The sequence below is a fragment of the Mauremys mutica genome, chromosome 2, assembly GCF_020497125.1.
Source record: "Mauremys mutica isolate MM-2020 ecotype Southern chromosome 2, ASM2049712v1, whole genome shotgun sequence".
Lineage (NCBI taxonomy): Eukaryota > Metazoa > Chordata > Testudines > Geoemydidae > Mauremys > Mauremys mutica.
Genome location: NC_059073.1, coordinates 199,502,263 through 199,528,159, shown reverse-complemented (window position 1 = coordinate 199,528,159; position 25,897 = coordinate 199,502,263). Strand labels below are relative to the sequence as shown.

Genomic DNA, 25,897 nt, shown 5'->3' with positions numbered 1-25,897 from the left:
ATGTTGTTGTTAGCAAATGCTTCTAGCAAAGTTTTATTCACTAATGTGGACCAGGACTTTTCGAGAACTGAGGCATCAGAGGTGAGAGGAATTTCTTCGCATATTCCTATTGATGGGAAAATTTAAAATGTTGGAAGAGAATCATATTCTCACGGCACAGACCCCAACTTCCCCTAGCCTGTTCCCTTTCTCTACTCTTCTCCCACACATTCCCATCTTTTCTCTTCCGCTCTTTTCTTTTTTTCCTTTCTCTCTTCTTCCCCCTTTCCAGTCCTCTTCTCCCTTCCCCTTCTTCAGTTCTCTGCTTCCTGGGCATGAGTCTTCCCTCTGCAGTGCTTGGAAAGCCAGGAGGCCTTCTGAAGCTGCTGCCACAGACAAAATGCTCTGACTTTTAGGGGTTCTGCTGTCTGATTATTCCATTGGGGCTGAGGAATGAATAAAGCAGCAAGAGGGGTGGGGAAAGCTACCAGACTCTGCTCTTATAACAGCAAGTTCCTGTTACTGTGATCCATATACCATTAATATATAGGCATTTGTAGGACAGCTTGGGCTTCCCAGTGGCTGCTGCTTAGTGCTCTACACTACTGAATGGAGGAGGTTAAAACCACATTGATGTCAATGGCAAAACTCCTTTTGGCTTCAGTTTCACCCCCAGATTCAATAGCCAATCTTTGTCTCTCACTCCCCAAGCTGGCCACACTGCCCAGGCAAACTTAGCTCTTGGGAGAGGAAGGAAGGAATCACATTGTGCCTCTCCTGTTGATTAAGAAATGGTTTTGACAATGCTGCGAGGGGCTGGGTGGATGGTGGCTATGATGTAGGATGCAAGTGTATTCCCTAGGGCACTATGTTGTGTTCTCTAGGACAGTTTCATGGGTTTTCCTGAAAGGTTTTAAACATGCCTTTACACTGAAACTGATACATACAATGAAAAACATTCACATAGCTGATAAGTTGTCATTTAGTTAATAACATATACAAAAAGTAAATCATCACGCACTCTGCAGCTAATGCTTTTTCAGCAAAGACAGGACTCATGCCTATATCTGACATTTCTTTTTCCCACTGTCACACTTAATGACTCTTCATTCAAAGCACTCTTGCTTCTTATATCCAGCATGTCAAATGCTTCCTGAGGGGTTCAGTGATACCTAGGTCTCTCTTTGGAGTCCTTGGGCCAAATTCATCCTTCATATAACACCCATTGTAGTCACAACCAAAGATGAATTTGCCCCCTTCTGTTTTTATTAAGTTCCTTTAGATGACATTTGGCATTATTAAGATTCTTTCCCAGTGCCCATTTCACTGTGGAATTATCCACGGTCGAGATGGGCTGTGTAGGTAGCAGTCTCAGAATTGGAAAGCTGTGCTCAGGGTTTAGAAACTTTGGTAAGAAACAGTCGATGCTGATAGGAAAAGCCAACAAATAGGAAGCAGGGGCGGCTCTACAAATTTGGCCACCCCAAGCAGTCATGCCCAGGAGGCGCCCCCGAGCCGCTGAGCTGCCGCAGGCATGCCTGCGGGAGGTCCAGCCGAGCCGCGGGAGCAGCGAACCGTCCGCAGTCATGCCTGCGGCAGGTCCGCTGGTCCCGCTAGGAAGCATAGCTGCTTCTTTAAAAGGAACCTCCATGGGCTTCTTGAAATGGGACAAACAGTGTCTTATCCATCTGGTGTGTCTGTAAAGATATGTGAATATTAGAGTAGAAACTGTAAGTATGAAGAAGGGCAGCTTTAATTACCAGCTGGTAGAAAACATAAAAGAAAATACAGATTTTTCTTCTTCAGAGTTTTCCTCAGTAGTGGCATTTGTTGGAAGATTATGCTTGTGTTGTCCACCAGGTGTGTATTAGCTATTAGGGAAGATTGTAAGACATTTGGAAGGAGCAAGGTAATCAGTTCTGTCTCCTTTTATCAAACTAGATTCTACAGTCTCCCTGGCCTCCTCGAGTTTGATTAAGGTAGGGATCTGGGTGAAATCAAATTGGTTATGACTCACCCAGACAAGATGGGTGTATTAATATTTGGAGGAATGCATTTAGAAGAATAAGCAGAAGTGGTGTCTGCATCATTGATTGGCCTGCTTTTTCCCATAATGCTGTGCAGTATTAAAGGAGTATTGTGTCCATTGTTCCTCCTAGGGTATTCGGTAGCAGTAGTGGCCTATCATGCCTTTTCTCTACAGCTCAACAGAAGCCTGTGATCATTTCTCACTAATATGGATGTTAGTTATCCACATCTTTATCCCCTCCGTCCTAGACTAAAGTAATGTGGTATTCCTATACCTGCTCTTGAAGACTGCCAAGAAGCTCCAGCTGGTGCATAATGCAATTTCCTGCCTTCGTAATGGGGCAGTTCTTTGTGATAACATAGCGTCTGCCCTCCAGTCTCTGCTTTGATACTTCTGGCTACTTTGGGATTCAAGGGGAAGAGATGGTGGTGGTAATTTTTAGCCCCTGAAAGATCTGTGTCCAGTTATCTGAAGATGACCTCTAACCATCACCAGTTCTGGCCAGTAAGCACTTGTTGGCAGTTCCTGGGACTGAACTCACCAGGACTGACTGCAGGGTGTTCTCACCCAAAGGTCCCTTCTTTTGGAGTGTGACAAGCCGATCCCTGTGATGAATTCCTCTCCCATAGAATTTTGAATGGATTTACAGCAGTGTAACAGAGAGCAAAATTTGTCCCTGAATATCTAAATATAAATAAATAAATGGAGATATACCTCTCCTAGAACTGGAAGAGACCTTGAAAGGTCATTGATTCCAGCCCCCTGCCTTCACTAGCAGGACCAAGTACTGATTTTGCCCCAGATCCCTAATTAGCCTGCTCAAGGATTGAACTTACATTGCTGGGTTTAATAGGCCAATGCTCAAACCACTGAGCTATCCCTCCCCCCCAGTGTGTATTCAGTATGGCCTGTACTGGTATCTGAGGCCACAAGAGTTCAGCGTCAAACTTTTGTTCTGTACAAGCCATCACGTGGGCCAGTCTTTTAACCTTCTGCTGTTCAAACCCTGGGCCTGATTCCCTCCTGTCTTACACCTCGGGGAGTCATTCTCGCCAGTGCAAAGTGGGTGTAAAATACTAACAAACCAGCACGGCAGCATTTTATTGTACGCTTGTTTTGTACGGCTGTGCAGGTCTACTCCAGGGAAAGGCAGTCAGAAGATAGATCCTATTCAGCTTAAAATCCTGTCACTGCCTCTGGAATTCGACACAGAGCTTCTACTATCCATAGCTGTGACCAGGTTGCCCCTCTTTTTCTTGGCCCATCTTAGACCCGGATGTGTCATATACTTTTACTCTTCCCTCATTGTTATGCCAAGTTACATCGGAATGACTGCAGGATGGGTTTTTTTCATATGAGTTAATCTGCTCCTCGCACGATGTAATTTAGAGGGTTAATGGCTACCATGCAGCAACTGGAGGTAAAGCCACAGTAGGTGTTTAGCCAAATGGGGTGTTAATTGAAGAAGGAGAGAGGGCTTGGTGGATAAGTCACTGGGTTGAGTCTCAGAAGACCTGCTTTCTGTATGGCCTTGAGCAATTCAGATGGCTAACTTGTCATAGCCCTTAGTTGGCCACACAGGAGACTAAGGGGGCATTAGATCCCTTTCACATCTCTGCTCAGCTTGCAACTCTGGCTGTGGGAAGGGGAGACAGCAGGGAATGGGAGGAGGACCCTATCGGCCCTATCCTGCAAGCTTCTCTGCTGACCCCTGGTGTGGAGCACCATTGATTTCACAGGGGTCTGTATAGGCACAAGGGTACACATGAGTAGAGTCGCTTGTAGTATGTGGCAAGGCACCTTTTTTGTATGTACCACAGAAAATGATCCACTAGAAAGTTTGCTGCATATCCAGAAAACAGTGCCCTTTTTAGAAACAATGAAGTGATCCACCCAGGAAGTACAACCACAGCCTTCTATGTGTTTTTAGGTATTCTCAGTGCTTAATTTGTGCCAGGGCTTGCCAGAGCTGAGCCCCAGCACCTCTGGGCTTGGCAGCTCAGAGCCCCGGCTTCCCCATCAGTTATGAAAGTAAAAAAAATTGCTTGAGCCCTGGCACCTCTTTCATTACAAATTAAGCACTGGGTTTTCTTGTGTATTTCTATATAATAATATATAGATTACAGGTTTCAAAGAAGAAAGGAAAGATCAAGGTCTGTGGTTAAAGATTTTTCTTAGGCTGCTGAAGAATGGTTGGAGTCTGTTAAGAGAACTGTGGACACCTTATAAAAAACTGAACGGTTTATAGCTTGGAGGCAAAAGATGTTGAACTCCATGGGATACATTACCTCAATTCTGTTTTAATTTAAAGTGGTGCCCATAATTTCCTGCTTTTAGCTGCTAGTTACGCTGAAACCCCATTCTTTCCTCCTAGGGTAGACTGGGAAATGTAAAATACTTTCATCTTGGAGACTGAGTTGTGCGTGCCTGTCTGTGCAGGCAACCATTTAATTCCCTGCTGTCATGAACCAGTCAATCAGCTGTCTTCTACAGGACTTTAATAATGATGCTAAACAGCAATTGTGTCCTGTAATTAGGTTGGCTTTGAGGGTTCATAATTAGGCAGATATCTAGTGAAAGAATTAATAAAATTATAATGGTAAATTAGGGTTTGAGAAAGGGGAGGTTTTGGAAACAAAGCTCTTCCCTCTTCTGAAAACAGAACTTACTTAAATAAAATCTGACACCAGAAGCAGCAGGCTTAGCCCTTTGGAGTTAGGGAAGGAGTGCCACATGTCAGTAAACAATATGTTCTTTCTCTGACTGAGCAGTTGCATTCGTGAGGGCTAGTCTTCCAAAGCTAGAAAGATGATGTCCACAACATAGAGCCTGGAGCAGGGTTGGGAATTAAAGCAAGGAAAAATTGTGGGTGTATGTGGTCATGGTCCTTCTGGGGGTTGAACTGGTTGTGGAGAACCACTAGAGAAGGAAACCCTACCTAATATAGAAGTTGGCTCTGTAGTATTTTGGATCGCCTAATGGAACAGTATTACAGTGCCAGCACAGCAGCTTAGCAAGCCAGCAGATTTTCAAAATGGCGCAGGGGATTATAGCCATAATACTTTCAATGACTTTGGGAGTCCTGAAGCAAACTCCCCCCCCCACACACCCCATTTACTTCTTTCAGAATTTACCTCTCAGTTCCCATGGCTCTAGCTTGACAGGTAAGGAAGAAAGAAAACATTTATCCAGTCCAACTTGTTTTCCAATAACATACCTTTTAAAAAAATATCTTGGAGGGGATGAAGGTATCAACCATTTGCAGGAGACCTACTAATAGGAAATTAACTCTGAAGAGTTAGCCACAAGCGAAAGTTTGAACTCATAAAGACTAAGTTATCTTACTTTCTTTTACCCTAGAAAGACCTCTTCACATCTGACTTGTTAGCAGTATCACCTGGTCTCCATATGATACTGTGTACGCTACTCTGTTAATTTCAAAAGTTCAGTGAAATTAGCAGGGGAAAAATAAAAGAAGGCAGAACAATGGATTGAGGGGGGGAGACAGGCAAGGAACTTTATTGATTCCTGTACACTCTTCCATGCCTGTGCATTGTCGGATTTTCAAAACAGCCAGTGATCGTCCATCCCAGATGAACTGTTAGATCCAAATAGAAACAGGTGAGCAGAAGACAAAGTGCCATTTCCAGCTCCTTCCTTTTCTGTGTCCATTTAATTCAGACTCTTAAGCTTAGCGTTATTTATTTCATTTTAAATTTGTGAGCCAATTTAATGCTCTTGAAAAGTGGAGAAAGATAGCACAAGCATGAACCAAGCATACTGCAGGCTGCCGTTGGGCAGCTTTCCCCCTTACCCAGTGGTGCCAATAATACATCTCAGCCCTCACCTGCCATTACACATTTTATTTCTTGTTTTCTTTTGGAGATGTGCAAATTGGGATTGAGTTAAGACTATCAAATGCACTTTTTACTTGTGACCAAAATTAGGATTTGGATGTGAAACTCAAGTTATTGTAATTATCACTTTTGTAACTAGTCTTTGGCTCTTAAGGCACGGAACTGTTTTATAAAAAGAGTAAGCAGATCATAGATTTACTGCTGTAATTTCTTGTGCTATATTGAAGTTAAATACTTTGATATGGTCTTAAAACACTACTGCATAGCTTGAAACAGAGACTCCTGAAAATACAGGTCCAGCAATATTGAGCTATGTGAGAGACCACTATGTGGTAGTGGTTGATCAATGTAAATGGTGACCACTATCTGTAGCAGTCTTACTAAACATACACAACAGACTGCCTCCATCCAGACACTACAATTGTCAGAAGGGATTGAACTTGGAATCACCAAGTTTAACACCAAAACTACATCTCTCTTCCACTTGAGCTAAAAGAGTTTTTTTAGCTGCATGTAACTAGGGGCCAAATATGTTTCTCTAGAGAGAGAGATGTATTACATACTGATAAGCTATGCCATATAGTTTCCTTTGGCGTCATTATGGCCTGTGGTGTGAGTGTGTAGGAAAAATAGCATGCTGTGTTATTTTGTAGTTCTGGATGTATACATATAGTCATGTTTCAAATAAATATTAATCCTACTGCATGCCAATGGGTCTTTTAGAATTATCATGATGGCCGCACAATATACAAAATATAGGCCATGACTACACTACCGGCTAAATCGGCACTGTTGCGATCGATGCAGTCGTGTCGATTTATGATGAAGACACGCCGAGTCGATGGGAGGCTGCTCTCCCATCAATGTCTGTACTTCACCTCCCTGAGAAGCAGAAACTATGTCGACGGGAGAGCAGCTCTGGTCGACATAATGATGTAAGTCGACCCAGGTTATGTCGACTTCAGTTACGTAATTTACATGACTGAACTAGCATAATTTAGATCGACTTCCAGCATTAGTGTAGACTAGCCCATACTAAAAAGCAGTGTGGGAAATACTACAGGGAGATGCTGTTATCAGTGTGTGGGATGAAAATGGAAAACTTTTCTTCAGTTTACACTGCCAATACCATATTTCTAACCATGAGGGCCTATCCCACAAGGATCTGTAAAGAGGTATTTTAGAAAGCTTTTGAAGTCTGTAATTAGGAGCTCAGTTCAGTAGCCCTTACACAGACAATACTCCCATTGATGTACTTGGAATTTTTTTCTCAGTAAGAGCTGAAAGATTGGGCCCTAATGTGATAGACCAGGAGTTTACAGAATTTGGTACATGGAAGAGTAATATTAGGAAAATATTTAATGTATTTTTAGCTTCATTTCATCTCCTACTCCCATCCGCTCTCTCTCTCTCTGAGCTAGAATAATGGAGGATAAAAACTAAGGACATGGCCCCTGACCTTTTAAAATTATTACTCTCTGCAGGCCATATCGATGCTATCTATCTAATCAAACTGCAATGCACCCATCACTGTAGCTTCTAGACACATTGGATAAAATTTTCTGAAGTATTTAAGTCCCATTTTAAAAAGTGCTCCAGGGCCACATTTTCAAAGGTATTCAGACACCTAGTGAGATTTTCAAAAGCACTAAGGTGCCTAATTCCCACTGATTAGAATGAGAGTTCGGTACCTAGGCACTTTTGAAAATCCCTCTGGGTGCCTCACGGCATCTTTAGGTGTCTACATACCTTTAAAAAATCTGGCCCTAAGTCATTAAGAAGCTTAAGTCCCATAGAAACTCAGTGGGACTTAGTCTCCTTGGAGCCAGATTTTTAGCGTATTTAGACATTTATATTTTAAAATATGGCCCTTAATAACTTAGGCTCCTAAGTGACTTAGGTGCTTTCAAAAACTATTTCCTATATCTAAAATATTTCTGTAAGATAGAGTGAGCTGGTGTTGTACCAATATAATAAAAACCAGCAGGATCTTATTAAGAGGGATAAGGCAAAGATACCACATTTATTGTAAATACCATAACAAAACAAAAGACAATGTTTTCCTACTTGTTTCCATTACTACTTATTCCTTATACACACACACACACACACACATATATTCATCCACACAATCATTCATTCAGGTTCTGTATAGATGTTATAGTTACCAGCCTAGATGTTGCTCATGCCAAGTTACTGGCCAGGTATCTTGGTCATGAGGATGGAGCCGAGTCTGTGTCAGATGCATCTGATGCTCTTGGAGGCTGGCAGCAGAACCATAGACTCAAAGTCCTTATTCTTTAGAGTCCAGTTTTATAGGGATTTTTCCCTATGTTAGTTGATAGGAGTTGCTTCATTCTGCTGTTGCTAAATCAATCAGCAGATGGCTGGCTCCATTCTGTCAGATGCTTGTTTTTTCTTCCTTTGAGGTGGTGGGGGTCATCTGGTTGATCCCACTTGACACCTTCTTCAGCCAACACTGAATTCTTTAGACTGGTAACTCCCTAACCATTCATTTATTGTTTAAACTAGGCAAGCATTCACATACATTCTCTATCTTAATCACATCTATTTCACTGTCTCGTTACCTTTTGGGGTGTTACCAATTTAGGTGAGACTCCCTGTCTTTTAACAAGCTGAGATGAAAACTTACAGAGGGTGGGGGTCTCTATCTATACACTATAACAGCTACTGTTTTGGCTTACTTAGAGATAATTAATGTTTAACAAGTTTTATACAAAGTATTTCTTTGAGCTTAACAAGTTTTATACCAAGTATCTCTTTGAGCAGGCTTTACACAGACACAGCTGGTGGCTTGCAGGTTAGAAGCTAAATGTTGGGAATCACAAATTTACTTCTAACATAAACCTTAAGTTATAAAGTATTAATTAACAATAAATCAATAAATCGTTTCTCATATAAACCATGTTTAATATAAACCTTCTTTAATATGTATGGGAATCACAAATTTACTTCTAACATAAACCTTAAGTTATAAAGTATTAATTAACAATAAATCAATAAATCATTTCTCATATAAACCATGTTTAATATAAACCTTCTTTAATATCCCTACATAATCCCCCTTTTGACACTACGATATACATATACTCGTTAGTGTCACTTTCTATGTAACCTGTTTAAAAGAAGGTACTGTGAGGCAACATGGGTTGTGCCAAAAGCACATGCTAAACATTTCAATAATACAAATACAATTTAATACTAAGACAACTATCAAGCGATGTAGCATTACTGATAGGATGCCAGTAGTGGTTGGGGGCCATCCAGAGAGTATATTATACCAGTGGTAGGTTGTAATTTGACATTGCATTTACATTCATTTACTTGGGGGGGGCTGATAACACTCTGCCCCTTGATCTATGATTATTACAGTCGTTGTTGTCATGGTAGGACACAGGTGATCTGTTGTAAACAAACCAAACAATTATAACCAGGTGAATATAACTAAAACCATTACAATTGACTAAACACCAGATATAACCTAAACACAAATCCAAACAATTATAGTTATTATAATTGGGAATACAATAAAACCATAACCATTACAATAATTGGGTACATTGTTACATAAGATGAGGCCCAAGTTTGATGCTGCAATAGCCATTAAACAATAAAAGTTACTGAGGTCAGGACCTTCTTAAGCACACACAACAAATAAGATTTTGTTGGAGGACTATAGTTGTCATGCAAGGTTAAGCTGATTTGGACTTAAACTAACATTTATTTGCTAAAATGTTGCAGAATTCCCTATTTTTAACAGTTGTACTTAAGAGGTTTTTGGGGACCTGAAAGATGGGGCCCTGCAATTATGGGTCAAGGTCTTACAGGTTATGGGGGGCCCAAGAACTACCCTTTAGGACTTGGGGAAGTAGAACCAGAGTGTATAGAGAAAAGTGTGGAAAACCTAACAAAAAATAAACCTGATGCACTGGGGACCAAAGTTTTTTTGGACACAAGTGGTGATTGATAAGTTGGATGGACATGGGGTAAGTAGAGAGAGGAAAAGACATTTGCTCTGTCTAGTGTAGTATTTTTTTTTTTGGACTCAATGCTAGCACAGGACACCACTAGAGACAGACACAGAACATGCAACAGAGAACATGCAACACAGAACACTGAACACAGACTTTGTCGCGACACTATAACCATGGTATTTTATAACTCTTCAGCTGGTACCAGCTCTTCTGATGTTTTGGTTTTAAAGCCTGAAAAATAGAAACTTAGAAATAAATTAGCACAGTGCTTTCACATGGCAGACCCTGCTTAGTTTCTGCCACCGTGTGTTTGGTACTTGGGGCTGCACAAATGCTAATTACGTGGTGCAAAAAAATATATATACTTTAAAATTCCCAGCCACTTTGCCATGGCATTCTGGAGGTCTGAGGCAGAAGCAGGCACTGTTGTTACTGTTGCAATGGCATTCTGGCCCTGGGAGAAGGAATCTACCCAAATATCCCCCTTCCCACTCTCCAGAGAGGTCCCAAAAACCTGCCCCTTCTGGGGTTTCAAATGTTTCTTCTTCTGATGTTACTGCTGTTGTAAGATGTGAGAGTGCTGTTTTAACTCTCTGTACCCAACCTTAAGGGCACTTAACTGGGTTTGGGTACTACATACATTTTTATTTTTCTGCTTTTGCAGCAGAGGCTTGTAAATCTTAATGCAGTTTTTTTTTTTGTTTTTACATTTTCCCAACAGTTGTGAACAACAACCAACCACAACAAAAAAAAAACCAAACTGATAAATATTAAGCACTATAGCCCCTAATTCCTAAAAGAGCAGCTTACAATGGTTGTTTCACATATTTTCTTCCCATGTTTTTTTGGGGGTCCCAAGCCTCTTTTTCCCAATGAGCCATTACTTTCCAATTTTCTACCCCTTTTTTCAATTGGGATAGTTTTTCTTTTAGAGGTATTTTCTCCTCTTTACAGGCTGCTAGGTGGAGGTAGCTGTCATTACAAGCCTTCCACAGCAGCCAGATCCCTGTAGCATCTCTTTTTACTGCATCTAGGGATTTGCATATGAGGATATATTGGGCCAATCTATCCTCTAGGTTCAAAATGGTGCAGATATCTGCAAGGGCTTGTTCAGTCCAAGGACTGTGCCCATATCTTTGGAGAATTTTCTGAAAAGGCGTTATCTCTTTAATAAAAGGTGAGGTAGAAGCTACTTTTGACTTCATTTCTTCCTCTGGGACTGTTTTCCCTTGCCTTTTCTTAAACATTTTAAATTTTGTTCAGCGAGCAGCACTGTCTGGTCTCTTGTTGCTCCTGATATATATATATATATATTTCTTTTTCTGCTATCTTCACGGAGGCCAACAGATTTAGTTAACAATATTCCTACTACCCACACGGGGGCCAGCAGTTTTTGTTAATAATTTTACTTTCCCTACTACCCACCTGGGGGCCAGCAGTTTTTAACAATTTTATGTTTCCTACTACCTTCACGGAGGCCAGCAGGTTTTGGTTAACAATATTTTCTTTCCTACTACCTTCACGGAGGCCAGCAGGTTTTGTTAACAATCTTTTATGAGCTCTTTATTTTCCTGCTACCCACACGGGGGCCAGCAAGTTTTGGTTAACCAGGAATAGAACCGTGCTCTGTAGAGCCGGTTGTGTGCACACAGATTGGTTTACAATAAGTGAGGCAAAAATACCAATAATCCCCCTTTCGCTATTCTCCACCAAAATGTTGTACCAATATAATAAAAACCAGCAGGATCTTATTAAGAGAGATAAGGCAAAGATACCACATTTATTGTAAATACCATAACAAAACAAAAGACAATGTTTTCCTACTTGTTTCCATTACTACTTATTCCTTATACACACACACACATATATTCATCCACACAATCATTCATTCAGGTTCTGTATAGATGTTATAGTTACCAGCCTAGATGTTACTCATGCCAAGTTACTGGCCAGGTATCTTGGTCATGAGGATGGAGCCGAGTCTGTGTCAGATGCATCTGATGCTCTTGGATAGAGTCCAGTTTTATAGGGATTTTTCCCTATGTTAGTTGATAGGAGTTGCTTCATTCTGCTGTTGCTAAATCAATCAGCAGATGGCTGGCTCCATTCTGTCAGATGCTTGTTTTTTCTTCCTTTGAGGTGGTGGGGGTCATCTGGTTGATCCCACTTGACACCTTCTTCAGCCAACACTGAATTCTTTAGACTGGTAACTCCCTAACCATTCATTTATTGTTTAAACTAGGCATGCATTCACATACATTCTCTATCTTAATCACATCTATTTCACTGTCTCGTTACCTTTTGGGGTGTTACCAATTTAGGTGAGACTCCCTGTCTTTTAACAAGCTGAGATGAAAACAGAGGGTCTCTATCTATACACTATAATGTTTAACAATTTATACAAAGTATTTCTTTGAGCTTAACAAGTTTTATACCAAGTATCTCTTTGAGCAGGCTTTACACAGACACAGCTGGTGGCTTGCAGGTTAGAAGCTTACTTCTAACATAAACCTTAAGTTATAAAGTATTAATTAACAATAAATCAATAAATCATTTCTCATATAAACCATGTTTAATATAAACCTTCTTTAATATCCCTACACTGGTGGGTGGCTATGGGACACATTTTTGGACTCATCAGGCTTTATTTGCAGCAAAGAGTCCTGTGGAACCTTATAGACTAACAGACGTATTGGAGCATGAGCATGCATCCAACGAAGTGGGTATTCCAATACGTCTGTTAGTCTATAAAGTGCCACAGGACTCTTTGCTGCTCTTACAGATCCAGACTAACACGGCTACCCCTCTGATACAGGCTTTATTTGTTACTTTGAGACATCTTGATTTAAAACAATTGACTTGAAAACCTGTTGCACAATTTGTCCATGTGCAAACTTATGTATGGCGGAAATGGCACACAGACCCAAAAGAGTAGCCCACAAGCATTGCCTGCTGTAGCCATTTGGGTCTGGTGAATCCGTATTAGGGATTCAACAGGATGGGGAGAAAAAGGATTGGCTCCTCACAAGAGTCATTCATGGATCTTTGTGAAATGGTTTCCAGGCCACATCTGGATTTTATTCTCTACAGCTCAGAAACCAGATCTGAGAACTTTTGCAGCTGCTGTGGTTTAAATAACCACTTACAATGTTGTCCAATAATATGCCCTTAAGAGGAAAATTCATAATTAATAAAATCCAGCAATATTTCCCATCAAATTGTGTATCCTCTCAATGAGCTGACAGATCTATGCAAATACAAAACAGTATCACACACAATCATAAGCAAGAAATGTGGTTCCACCTCCATTTTCAATATATTCATAGCAGATTATTAATGTCTAAGAAGAACTACAGGGGCACCAAAGAGAATCTGGCCATAGAATCATAGAAATGTAGGGCTGGAAGGAACCTTGAGAGGTCATCTAGTCCAGCCTCCTGTGCCAAGGCAGGATCAAGTACACCTAGACCATCCCTGACAGATGTTTGTCCAAACTGTTCTTTAAAAACCTCCAACGATGAGGATTCCACAACCTTCCTCGGAAGCCTGTTCCACAGCTTAAGTTCCCTCATAGTTAGAAAGTTTTCCCTTATATCTAACCAAAATCTCTCTTGCTGCAGATTAAGCCCATTACCTCTCGTCCTACTTTCCGTGGACAAGGAGAACAATTCATCACAGTCCTCATTAAAACAGCCGCTAACATATTGGAAAACTGTTATCAGGTCCTCCTGCCCCTCTCAGTCTTCTTTTCCCAAGACTGAACATACCCAGTTTTTTTAAATCTTTCCTCATAGGTCAAGTTTTCTAAACCTTTTATCATTTTTGTTGCTCTCCTCTGGATTCTCTACAATTTGTCCACATCTTTACTAAAGTGTGGCATGCAGAAAATGGACATAGTACTCCAGCTGAGGCCTCACCAGTGCCACGAAGAGTGGGACAATTACCTTTGTGTGTCTTACATACAACAGCCCTCTTAATACACCCCAGAATAATATTAACCTTTTTTACAATTGCATCATATTACTGACATCTTCAATTTGTGATCCACTATAACCCCCCAGATCCTTTTCAGCAGTACTACCAGCTAGCCAGTTAATAAATAATAAAACAACAATGGAGAGTGTTGGGAACGCTCCCACATCACTCAGGAAAAATATGAATGCTCCAAGCCTTAAGCCACTTTAATACTCACACATGTCCAGACTGGCCACGTCTGTGTATAACGGTCAGAGAAGGGGGAATAGGTGGACGGGAGATTATCCTGTATACAGCCTGTTCAGAATTTCCAACATGCTTCCGCTCTTGGGATGGCTGTTCTTTTACACCCTGGAATCTCCTGCGGTGTCTCTTTCAGAGATTCCAGTTCAGGTCAGCTGCCTGTGGCTTTTCCAGGAATTTCCAAGCCATACCAGCTACAGGGTCGCAGAAGCACACTGCTGGATCTCACTGGAAAGTTAAGCTTTGCAAATGTAATTTCAATTCTGTAACTTGTATTGCCTTTGGTTTGCCTGTCTCTATCCTCCACAAGCAGCTGGGGCTGAAAGCAGTTTTTCTTTGCACTTAGCATAGTCTGCGCTGGTTCTTGACCTTGAACACACAGTAACTTCTCTTTATCTCTGGGCTAAGCTGCATTTCAAATTAACCCGTTCCTAGACAAATTGCTCACACTGTGTGTCATAAACAGTTAGTTAAGGGTTAAGGTTTTTGTCTACCTGTAAAGGGTTAGCAAGCAGTACCTGTGGACACCTGACCAGAGGACCAATGAGGGACAAGATTATTTTCAAATCCGTGGAGGGAAGTTTTTTTTCCCTGTTCTTTGTTTTTTTAGAGAGTCTCTCTTGGGTATTAAGAGAGTCCAGACATCTTAATCAAGTCCTCCCAGGTTTCTGCAACAAATTCTTCTATTCAAGCTAGTGAGTATTAGCAAGGAACTAGTATTCTTATACTTTTATTTCTGTATTTGCAATTCTGTGTTTTGCTATAGAATTTCTTTAAGTCTGTACTGATATTGCTTTTACTGAGAAAGGGGGAGGGGGAATTCTCTCCAGAGATTGATAAGTTTAGACCCTGTATTGTTCCATCTTGATTACAGAAACAGTGACTTTCTTTTTATTCTTTAATAAATTCTTTTCTATTAAAGACTTGGTTGGTCTTTCCTTGGGTGGAGTCTCAGGGAAAGAGGAGGGGGAGGTAACCCTCTGTAGTTAGATCCCGGTGTCTCTCCTAGGAAAAGGGAGGGGGGAGGAAGCAGGGGGAATGGTTTATTTCTCCTGGGTGTAAGAACTCCATGGATTTGGGGCTCTTGGAATCCCCTAGGATTTTGGGGAAGGACTGTGTCCCAATCCACGTTTCCTGATTGGGTGGTGGCAGCTTTTACTAGATCTAAACTAGGATTTTAGTTTAGAGGGAAACCAGTGCAGGTCCCCACATTGGAACCCAACAGCTCTATGTGGGGGTGAGACCTATGACACTGTGTCAGAGGCTTTTCTTTGGTGATTAAAAGCTCCTCTGAGATATATGATCTTATCTAGAGCAGCTAAATCAAGTCATGCTTTGGATTAGGTTTTTTCTCCCCATTCTCACTTTTTGAAAGATCTACTTTAAAAAAAAAGTATTCCTCCCACCTTCTTAGTGCTCTTTTCAATGTATATCTGTGTGATACTAAACAATTCATATCGGGTGGCATTTATCCCATATGCAGAGGTCAGCATGAAGCCTATGCACCACCTAAAGGCCATAAAATAGTCCTTTTATTGTCCCTACACAGAGGGGTAGATTTCACCCATTTAGAAAAAATGTTCAGGTTCATTTAAAATGTCTTGACAGATAAGAAGGTAAACTATATCAAAATGGCTGTTGTACCAAATCTCAGAAGTTTATATTGGGATAAACCAGTGGTCGGCAACCTTTCAGAAGTGCTGTGCCAAGTCTTCATTTATTCACTCTAATTTAAGGTTTCGTGTGCCAGTAATACATTGTAATGTTTTTAGAAGGTCTCTTTCTATACGTCTATAATATATAACTAAACTTTTGTTGTATGTAAAGTAAATAAGGTTTTTAAAATGTTTAAGAAGCTTCATTTAAAATTAAATTAAAATGCAGAGCCCCTCGGACCGGTGGCCAGGACCCGGGCAGTGTGAGTGCCACTGAAAATCAGCTCATGTGCCACCTTCGGCACCCGTGCCATAGGTTGGGATAAACTATGGAGTATATAATTCATTTATATAGTACTACTGTTTCTTAGATATAATTTTCATATTGTTGCTCATTTAGTTCTGATAAGTGGGGGCCTGTTCCTGCAAACAATCACACATGTGAGTAGTTCTACTGAACTCGTTGGGACTATTCATGCAAATAATCTTACTCTCATAAGTATGTGTTTGCAGATTGGGATCTAAATGTATCAGTGTGTGAATATACTGTATTTTCTGACCTTTTAAAAAAAACCTTGGACATCACAATTAATTTCTTTCTTTTATGACCCTGGAAAATATGAGATGATCAGAAGGAAATATTATGTTTATTGCATGTCTAACATGCCCCAGTCTAGCAAAATACACTTCAGTGCAAATGCTTTTTTTTCTATTGAAATTTTGTATTGGGAAATGATACATAGTGAATGGAGAAGTTGATAGTGATGAGTATAAGTCAGCAAATATGAAATGCAGTCAATTGATAAGGGAAGCTAAAGGTATCAGTGAAAAATCTGTGTCCAGAAAGATTATGGACAATAAGAAGGAAATATTAAATACATCAGGAACAAACAAAATCCTAACAGTGGTATGGGTCCAATACTAGATAAGGATGACAAAATTGTCTATCACAGGGACCAGCAACCTTCGGCACGCAGCCCATCAGTGTAATCCACAGATAAATGGAAGGCCATACATCTAAGAAAATAAAAGGGAAATGGTAACATAGAATGTAGTGACACTGGAAAGGACTTAGCAGTCACACTAGATAACCAACCAAACATGAGCTCCCAGTGCAATGTGGTAGGATCATCAAGTAGGAGTAGGGTGGGGTATCACTTCTATATACAGCATTAGTGAGACTATTTACTGGAATAATGTGTCCAGTTCTAGTATTCTTACATCAGGAAGGATGTTAAAAAATTGGAAAGCATTCAGAAAAGGGCTACAAGAAAGATGTGAGGTTTGGAAAACATGTGTGATAGTGAGAGAGTTAAAAGTTTCCATTTATCCAAGAGAAGGTTAAAAATATGACTTGATCATGGTCTGCAAGTATCTTCATGGGGAAGATAGTTCTGATAGATAGTTCTTTAATCTAGCAGAAAATGGCATAATAAAAGCCTGGGGTTGGAAGCTGAAGCTAGACAAATTCAGACTAGAAATAAGATGCAAACTTTTAACGGTGAGTGTAATTAAGCAATGGAACACCTTACCTAGGGATGTGATGGATTCTTCACCACTTGAGATGTCTAAATCAAGACTGGATGTCTTTCTAAAGGATATGCTAGAGCTCAAATAGAAGTTATGGGCTACATGCAGAAATTACTGGGTACGGTTCTAAGGCCTGTGTTGTTCAAGAGGTCAGACTAGATTATTATAATGGTCCCTTCTAGCCTTAAAATCTATGACTCACTTCACTCCAATTCCTGGTATGTCTCTGGAGGAAGGTGAAGGAGCTAGATGATGTGTGGAACATGCTCCTGCCACTGCATTGAATATCATTCCGAGGGCTGAAGCCATTTAAGGGGGAGTCAATACCATTCTGAAGATTAAAGGAGAAGTGGCCCAACCTGCTAGCAGCTTCACTTCCAGTGGGCCATCCTGCTAGCAGCTCAACTCCCCCATCTGCTCTACTTGTCTGTCAGTGGGCCCACTTCTCCCTGTTTTTTCAGCTCATATTTAAAGACTTCCAGTCAGCAGATTGATTCCCCATGCACAGATCTTCCTCCTGTGCTTTCGGTAGCTTGATCCAGAAAGAGATGGTAAAGGATTTATTTTCTTAGCTGTGACAGTATCCCAGTTTTTAGCACCAGCTGGCAAACTACTCTGTTGTGCCCTGAGCATAAAGTCAGCAACAAAGCAATTCCCTTCTCGCCTGCCACTGACATACTTCAAGCAAATACAATCTTTAAAAATTAAAACAAGAGCAGTTCAGGTTCGTGAAGAAAAACCCACTATTGTCTAAAATGTATAGATGGGGTTGAGAAGAAGAGAGTTATTCCCACATTCAAATCAGCGCTGTGCAAGAAACATGATGATCCTGGCCAAAAGTCAAGCCCAACAGGGCCCACTTTTTAAAGATTCTGTCTATTAAACAAGCTCAAATTATCATATACTGTAGCTCTTGCTTCTTCAGACTTCCCCTGTATATTTGTCACTGCAGTATTTCATAATTGCTGCTTTTTTCATGGGATTAATAATCATGTTTTACATGTTTTATGAAGGCATGTAATTGATTCTCAGTTGATGACGACAGCAGGAATAACAGTTATTAAGTAAGTTTTCTGTTCAAGAATCATTGGAGACAGCTATCTCATCATGTTCCTTCTTCCAGCAGATTTTTAAAAGCATCACCAGTGACGATCCGGTCCAGGGTCAAGGAAGTCGGAGACTGATCAGTTTTTCACTCTCAGGTATGTCTTTGCTTGGATGCATAAAAAGATATGAGACCAGAGGTTAGGACTGGAGATTTTTAAACCACGAAACAACCCCAATTGACTGTTTAGACTTAGCTTTGAAACTTTGAGGGCCAAAGGTTTAAAGAAGGGAGGCAAAGGTTCACCTGGAAAACATTGCATACAGGTGTACGTGTAATTGAAAGCAATTTTACGTCTGTAAAGTGGGGGTAATAATACTGACCTCCTTTGTAAAGCTGATTGAGAGCTACAGATAAAAAATGCTAAATAAGAGTGAAGTATTATTATTAATTGTATGTGCAAAAGGGCAGTAAGGTGTCCAGCTATCCATGGGTACTTGCAGTCACTTACACTTACATGCATAATTGTGGCAGCTGCCTGTACAGGCCCCAGTTCAGGAAAGCATCCCTTTTCATGATAGCACGTACCCACGTGATTAACTTTATGCTTATCCTTAAAGTCTGTTGAAGTCAATGGGATTTCAGCACATCCTTAACTTTAAGCACATGCTTCAGTGCTTCCCTGAATTGGGCCCACTGATGTGCATAAACAGGAGCTTGTGCATGCCTGTACTTTGAGCTCACAGAGGCTTCTACTTTTCTAAATTTGCCCTTAGACATTAGAACGCCTTCACCTTGACTATCACTCCTATTTAAAAATTATTAGTAGTAGAGGGTTGTGGTAGTGTCTAAGAATCCCAGTCATGGACCAGTACCCCATTGTGCTAGGTGCTGTACAAATCCAGAACAAAAAGACAGCTCCTGCCCCAAAAAGCTTGCAATCTAAGTAAAACTACAAAGAATACAAAAGTGGACTGTACATTTTAGAGCAATTAAGTAATGTAAGTAGATAGATTTTTAAAAAAACCCATCAAATTAACATCCTGGAGCCAAATCTCAGAAACTGCCATACTGGATCAGCCCATCTAGCCTAACGTATCCTGCCAGCTGCAGTAGACAGTACTTGATGCTTCAGAGAAACCCTATAGTGGACAATTACAGAACTACCTTCCCACAGGGAAAGTTTCTTCCTAATCCCATGTAGTTTGTGGTTTATATGTCCCTTATTTTGTATCCTGTCTGGGTAGATTTTAAATGTTTATCCAATCCATGAACATTTACTCAGGCTAATTTCCATTTAAGTCAGTGAGAGTTTGCCTGAGAAAGTACTGAATAAAAACTGAATAATAATCACTGAGTTCAGCGGAAGTTAGCCTGACCAAATGTTCCCAGATAGGATAAACACTTATAACAGATACAAACTCTCGTGTTTCAGGACATTAGCCAACCACTAACTATTTGAGATCAGAAAGAAATGGGAATTTGAGTTACTTCAGTGGGAATTTTTCTCAGTATTCACTTATTTAGGGGATCAAAATTTGGTCCTGTGAGAGGTTACCTCAAGCCTTAACTGTTCAACAATAACACCAACAGTTATGGCTTTTGTGGCTTTTAAATCTTTTATGTGATTATATTAGTATAATTTTTGAATGTTTTATAATGTTAAGAGAAATATTAGGGACCTATTTAATTAGACTTAATATAATCTATTTTAAAACTCCAAAGCAACTCTGTAATTAGCTTTCAAAATAAATAAAAAAAAAACATGACTTTTCCACCTCTCTGAGAGGAATGTCACACTTCAGATTATAGACAGCTGTAAGTGTCTGAGTTCTTTGTCATGTTGGCTGCAGAAAGACGAAATGCACTCAGGTTCTCATAATGAAACAGCCACTTCATTAGAAGGCAGTTCATGGTCCACTGACAGCATAACATATTTGCTGAAGGCACTTTGGCCTTTTCTGCTGGTTGATGGATAGATTTTACTGTCACAAGGTTTGTGTGAGATTCAACCTCTATTTTTCCTTTCTTAATTTCAGCGTATCACTCCTAGTTATAAGTCTGTGCATCACGTTCAATAATTTTTCTCAAGCTTTAATCTTTGTACACTTTGATACTTATACACTGTTTACAAGGTTTTCTATGGCACCAGTGACCATAATATATGAGCACCTCACAAACATTAATGAATTTATCCTCATAACCACCTTGAGAGGTAGAGAAGTATTATTACCCCCATTTTACAGAGATTAAGGACCAGATACTCAGAGTGTATAAATCAGCACAATTCATTGAAAATCAATAAACATTGTTTAGACTCCTAAAACACTTGGGGCGCTTATGAAAATTTTAGCCAGAAGCGGCAAAATTGGCAGATGATACAAAATTACACAAAATAGTTAAGTCCAAAGCTGACTGCAAAGAGTTACAAAGGGATCTCACAAAACTGGGTGACTGGGCAACAAAATGGCAATTGAAATTCAGTGTTGATCAGAGCAAAGTAATGCACACACTGGAAAACATAATCCCAACTATACCTACAAAATGGTGGGGTCTAAACTAGCTGTTACCGCTCAGCAAAGAGATCTTGGAGTCCTTGTTGATAGTTCTCTGAACACATCTATTCAGGGCAGGCTTTATGCCGATTCCCCCGATTCCCCGGAACCAGGCCCCGAGCCTTAGGCGTCTTTTTAATTTTTCATTTGTTTTTACTCACCGGGCGGCGGGGGGGCGGGGTCCTCTCCGGTCTTCGGCGGCATTTCGGCGGCAGGGGGGAAGGGCGTGACCGCTCCGGGGCTTTGGCAGCATTTCGGCGGTGGGGGGGTCCTTTGGTGCCGCAGAAGACCCGGAGCGGACACCCCCCCGCACTGCCGAAGTGCTGCCAAAGCCCTGGACCGCTGCCAGGTATTCAAATCGGGCCCCGCCCTTCATAAAGCCAGCCCAGCATCATTCAATGTCCAGCAGCAGTCAAAAAAGCTGACAATGTTAGGAACCATTAGGAAAGGGATAGATAATAAGGTGTAAAATATCATAATTTCACTATATAACTCCATAGTAAACCCACATCTTGAATACTGTGTGCCTCCCCAGCTCAAACAAAATATATTAGAACTGGAAAAGTTTCAGAAAAGGGCAACAAAAATGATGAGGGTTATGGAACAGCTTCCATAAGCGAAGAGATTAATAAGACTGGGACTATTCATTTTAGAAAAGAGACAATTAATGGGGGATATGATAGAGGTCTATAAAATCATGAATGGTGTGGAGAAAGTGAACAAAGAAGTGTTATTTACTCCTTCACATAACACAAGAACTAGCGGTCACCCAATGAAATTATTAGGCAGCAGGTTTAAACAAAGAATGGGAAGTACTTCTTTACACAGTTCACACTCAACCTGTGGAACTCATTGCCAGGGGATGTTGTGAGTTCAAAAAAGAATGAGATAAGTTTATGGAGGATAGGTGCATCAATGGCTATTAGCCAAGATGCTCAGGGATGCAACTCCATGCTCTGGGTGTCCCTCAACCTCTGACTGCCAGAAACTGGGCGTGGACGACAGGGGATGGATCACTTGTTATTTTCCCTGTTCTGTTCATTCTCTCTGAAGCATCTGACACTGGCACTGTCATAAAACAGTATAGTGAACTAGATGGACCATTGGTCTGACCCAGTGTGGCCATTACTTTGTTCTTATGTAATCAATGCTTAACCAAAATCCACATATACTACAGTTTGAAATTTTCAGAACAGTCTTTGTATGAGATTTGGGTGACCAATTTTAGTGGGAATTAGGTATCCAAATCCCTTAGGCACCTATGAAAAATCTCAGCCTATATTTACTATATTTCATTTATTCACTAATTTTTTCACACACACACACACACACACACCTCCCACCTCCAATCAAACTAAGCTGTTAGGATGTATTCTTTATAAACCCAAGCTGTTTACTGCTGAGAAGTCTATAACTTTTCGGAGCTTCTGCTGGGATGGAAGTGACTTTCCATCACCTCCAAAACAGGTTTGTGCTTCCAAGATTCATAGACTTTAATGCCAGAAGGGACTGTTAAATCATCTAAACTTCTGTATAACAGAGTCCAGAGAATTTCACTCAAGTACCCTGTGCTGAGCCCAGTCACTTGTATTTGAATAAAACATGTTTTCCAGAAAGCCACCCAGTCTTGATCTGAAGACCTCCAGAGATGGTAGTTTGTTCCAATGGTTAATCACCCTCACTGTTAGAATGTTCACACTAATTGTTCAACTTTCTCTTGTATTTTTTTCTTACTGAAGACAATTAAAAAGTTCTGTCTTGCAGCCATTTCTGAATAATTAATTTATTCTCATTTCATTTATTAATAGACCTGCATTTTCCTTAGTACTACTTCTACCTCTTCCCCTATATAAATAAAAAGCTCTTCTAATTCTCCTTGGTGCCCTTGGATATCACAAATTCATTTACCCCTCCCCCACCTTTTTTTTCTGTCCTTAATATTTTCCCTGAAAGCCTGGATTCTTGTTTGCTTACCTCCCCACTTTCCACTTTTTAAAATCTCAGGTCTTTAAATGCCTCCTTGTGCAGCCACTCTGGCCAATTCTTATTTCATGGGTTTTTGTTTATTAAGAGTAACTGGAGTCTGTTCGTAGATTAATAGATTTTGAGGCCAGATGGGACCATTATAACAATTTAGTCTGACCTCCTGCATAACACAGGCCACAGAGCCTGACCCAGTAGTTCTTGCATACCCCGTTGGCCCTTATATATAGGATCTTTTGGGATTCCCCTGCCTTATTCTGCACTTTTGGATTTTAATACTTTCTGTCACTTTACCTTCTTCATAAGATTTCCTAATTCCTTAATATTTGCTCTCTTGACATCAACAGTACAGCTGCACCACTGAACCCTTTCCTTACTATGCTGAGCTCAAGAACCTCATACCTTCACTCAGAGCTTGTCTATACAGCAAGTTAATGTATGGCAAGTTGAGGTGTGAATGTAGAGCACACAGGCTTGCTGCACACTAACTAGCCAGGTGGACCCTGAGACTGCGCACTAAACATTTCCTAGTGTGGTTTGGTCTACTGCTGTTTGAAATAGTGTAACCCACACACCTCCTGGGTGTGGTGTTCTGTCCCATCTAGTGGCACCAAGACCACTTAGAGAGAGAAATGAATCTGCTCTACAGCCTTAGCTAACAGCCAAATGGCTTTTAGCTCATGCAGTAGAGGCTCATGCGCTAAGCTCCGGAGGGCCCAGGTCTGTCGGCGTTACAATACCAATAGATCAAAGTGCACTGCAGAACTTTTAGTGTATGGTGGCAGGGTCCACACAGCGAGTTAGAGTGTGCCACAGTAGCATGGGATTAGGAAGATGCACACTAGTTCTGCTCAAACTAGAGTGCTAAAAATAGCAGTGTGGCCACAGCAGCACAAGCAGTGGTTCAGGCTAGTTGGGTGGGATTGCACTCGGGCAGCTATCCCAAGTTGCCACCCATGCTGCCGCTGCCACACTGTCATATTTTAGGGCGCTAGCGCCAGTAGCTCTAGTGTGTGTCTGTTTAGAAAGGCACTTCCCAGCATGGATAGCTGATGTGTAGACATACCCTAAGTGCATAGCAAGCTCGTGTGCTGTAGATTTACACTCTGGCTTGCTACACGCTAAGTCTCTGTGTAGTCAAGCCACAGCAAATCTGCTAAACTTTTACATGTTCTGCGTTTACATGTTCAGAGGCCTCACAGAGGCTTTTGAATCGTTAAAAAGCAGCATCAGGGCTCAAATACGTTTTTCAAATTAAATAGAATTCCAAACTATGGTCTCATGGATTGACAAATGACCATGGTGACAGCAAGTTGATTCTGTTATTGCTTACACAGGATATCATATTATGTACCCAATGGGCAAAAGTTATCACTGCCAATTAAGAATTCAATTGACTATGAATTTTTTCCACTATTTTTTAAAAAAAGTATCCAGGGGAGAGAAAAGCATGATTTCCCTCTCTCCCCTATTACCATTCCCCCTGCCTGCTCCCTAAGCTTTTCACCTTTGCCATCCTCTCCTCTCCCCACAGTAACTTACTGATTCCTTCTCCTCCTTTCACTTACCTGCTTTTCCTGCATGTGTTTAATCTCTGATGAACTATTAGCAGTTTCATCCATGCTTTGGGATCATGCATTCTCCAGAATTGTTTGTATAACTTCTAGGGTGATCCCTTTAAAGAGTCATGGCAGTTGAGAGCTGGATACTGGGGCAGTTCTGGGCCATGCCAATTCCCATTGCCTTGCTCAGCAATCTTCCTCAGAGCTGGAATTTTCTTTTCTACAAATAGCTTTGTAATTTCCTGAGAGAGAATGACTCCAAGGGGTGGAGAAATGTAGTCCCTAAGGAGAGCTTTAATGAATTATAGGTCGAATTATAGTACATACTGATTCATTGACCCTGCCATGCTTGTGCAGAATCTTTGAAGTGGTGTTAACTAGTTTATAATTTCCAATTTTAAATGAACTGAAAGTATATAGAAAGTAGAAAGACTCTGCTTGTTCTCTCTCTGTACCTGATTCCCTCCTGATTCCCCCTGCCATTTTCCCAAGTCTTGGCCTGATATTTTCAAATTGATTGATGTGCATAATCTCTATTATAGAAAAGTATAATTTATGAATAACCATAAACTGGCATATGGTATATTAATGTAACTTCTAATGGGTTGAATAATTTTTTTTAAAAAAAGCATAGATGAGTTATTGTTAACTTCATTTCTCCAGACTCCCAACAAATGCATAAGAACATAAGAATGGCCATACTGGGTCAGACCAGTGGTTTATCTAGCTCAGTATCCTGTCTTCCAGCAGTGGCCATTGTCAGGCGTTTCAGAGGGATTGAACAGAACAGACGATCATTGAGTGACCCATCATCTGCTGTCTACTCCTAGCTTCTGGCACTCAGAGGCGAGGGACAACCAGAGCATGAGGTTGCATCCCTGACCATCTTGGCTAATAGCCATTGATGGGCCTATCCTCCACAAATGTATCTAGTTCTTTTTTGAACCCTGCTATAGTTTTGGCCTTCACAACATCCCCTGGCAACGAATTCCACAAGTTAACTGTGTGTTGTGTGAAGTACATCCCTTTGTTTGTTTTAAACCTGCTGCTTATTACTTTTATTGGATGACCCCTGGGTCTTGTGTTATGAGAAGGGGTAAATAACACTTCCTTATTTACTTTCTCCACACCAGTCCCGATTTTATTGACCTCTGTCATATCCCCTTTTAGTTGTCTCTTTTCCAAGCTGAAAAGTCACAAATTTTTTTTAAATTTCTACTTGTACAGAAGCTATTCCATACCCTTAATCATTTTTGTTGCCCTTTTCTGCTACTTTTCCAGTTCTAAATATCTCTTTTGAGATGGGGTAATTAGAACTGCACATAGTATTCAAAGTTGGGCATACCATGGATTTATATAGTGACATTATCCCTTTCCTAATGGTTCCTAGCATTTTGTTAGCTTGTTTTACTGCTGCTTCAAACTGAGCAGATATTTTCAAAGAACTATCTGCAGCTACTTCAACATCTCTTTCTTGAGTGGTAACAGC

General features: G+C 40.6%; 1 protein-coding gene across 5 annotated transcripts in view; it reads left to right on the top strand.

Moving 5' to 3' along the window:
• The window catches only part of HECW1 (HECT, C2 and WW domain containing E3 ubiquitin protein ligase 1), a 398,524-nt gene that overhangs the window by 221,239 nt on the left and 151,388 nt on the right, over window positions 1–25,897 (top strand). For 4 of the 5 annotated variants that reach the window (XM_045008223.1, XM_045008225.1, XM_045008221.1 and 1 more), the window contains one exon: window positions 18,387–18,465. In XM_045008223.1, the coding sequence (XP_044864158.1) occupies window positions 18,387–18,465 (79 nt within the window). The remainder of the gene's footprint in view (window positions 1–18,386; window positions 18,466–25,897) is intronic. The other variant, XM_045008222.1, reaches the window with a different exon arrangement.